Consider the following 378-nt stretch of genomic DNA (forward strand, 5'->3'; position numbering starts at 1 on the left):
CCGCCCCCATTCCCACCCCCGCTGACGCTCCGCTCCCGCAGGACCCCGACGAGCAACATGAAGGTGCGCCTGGGCGAGTGGAACGTGCGCAAGCAGAACGAGCGGCTGCCGCACGAGGACTTCGAGGTGGTCCGGAAGGAGGTGCACCCGAAGTACCAGGCGGCCGACTTCCAGAACGACGTCGCCCTCGTCAAGATCGGCCGCGACGTCACGTACAAGGAGCACATCATCCCCGTGTGCCTCCCGCAGCAGGGCGACGTGTTCACGGGCCAGTACGCCACCGTCACCGGCTGGGGCAGGCTCTCGCACGGTACGGGCGGCGGCGGCGGGCGCACTGGGGGCTCATGCATCTGGATGTATGGGCAGTGAGGTTTATGT

The 378-nt window shown here is 67.7% G+C and overlaps 1 protein-coding gene across 1 annotated transcript in view; it reads left to right on the forward strand.

Annotated features, from left to right (window-relative positions):
* Positions 1–378, forward strand: part of LOC119587910 — a gene marked incomplete in the record, with an annotated part of 79,429 nt that overhangs the window by 73,322 nt on the left and 5,729 nt on the right. The window contains 1 exon segment of the mRNA XM_037936619.1: positions 42–310. Coding sequence (XP_037792547.1) covers positions 42–310 — 269 coding nt within the window.

This window comes from Penaeus monodon, chromosome 23, assembly GCF_015228065.2.
Source record: "Penaeus monodon isolate SGIC_2016 chromosome 23, NSTDA_Pmon_1, whole genome shotgun sequence".
NCBI lineage: Eukaryota > Metazoa > Arthropoda > Malacostraca > Decapoda > Penaeidae > Penaeus > Penaeus monodon.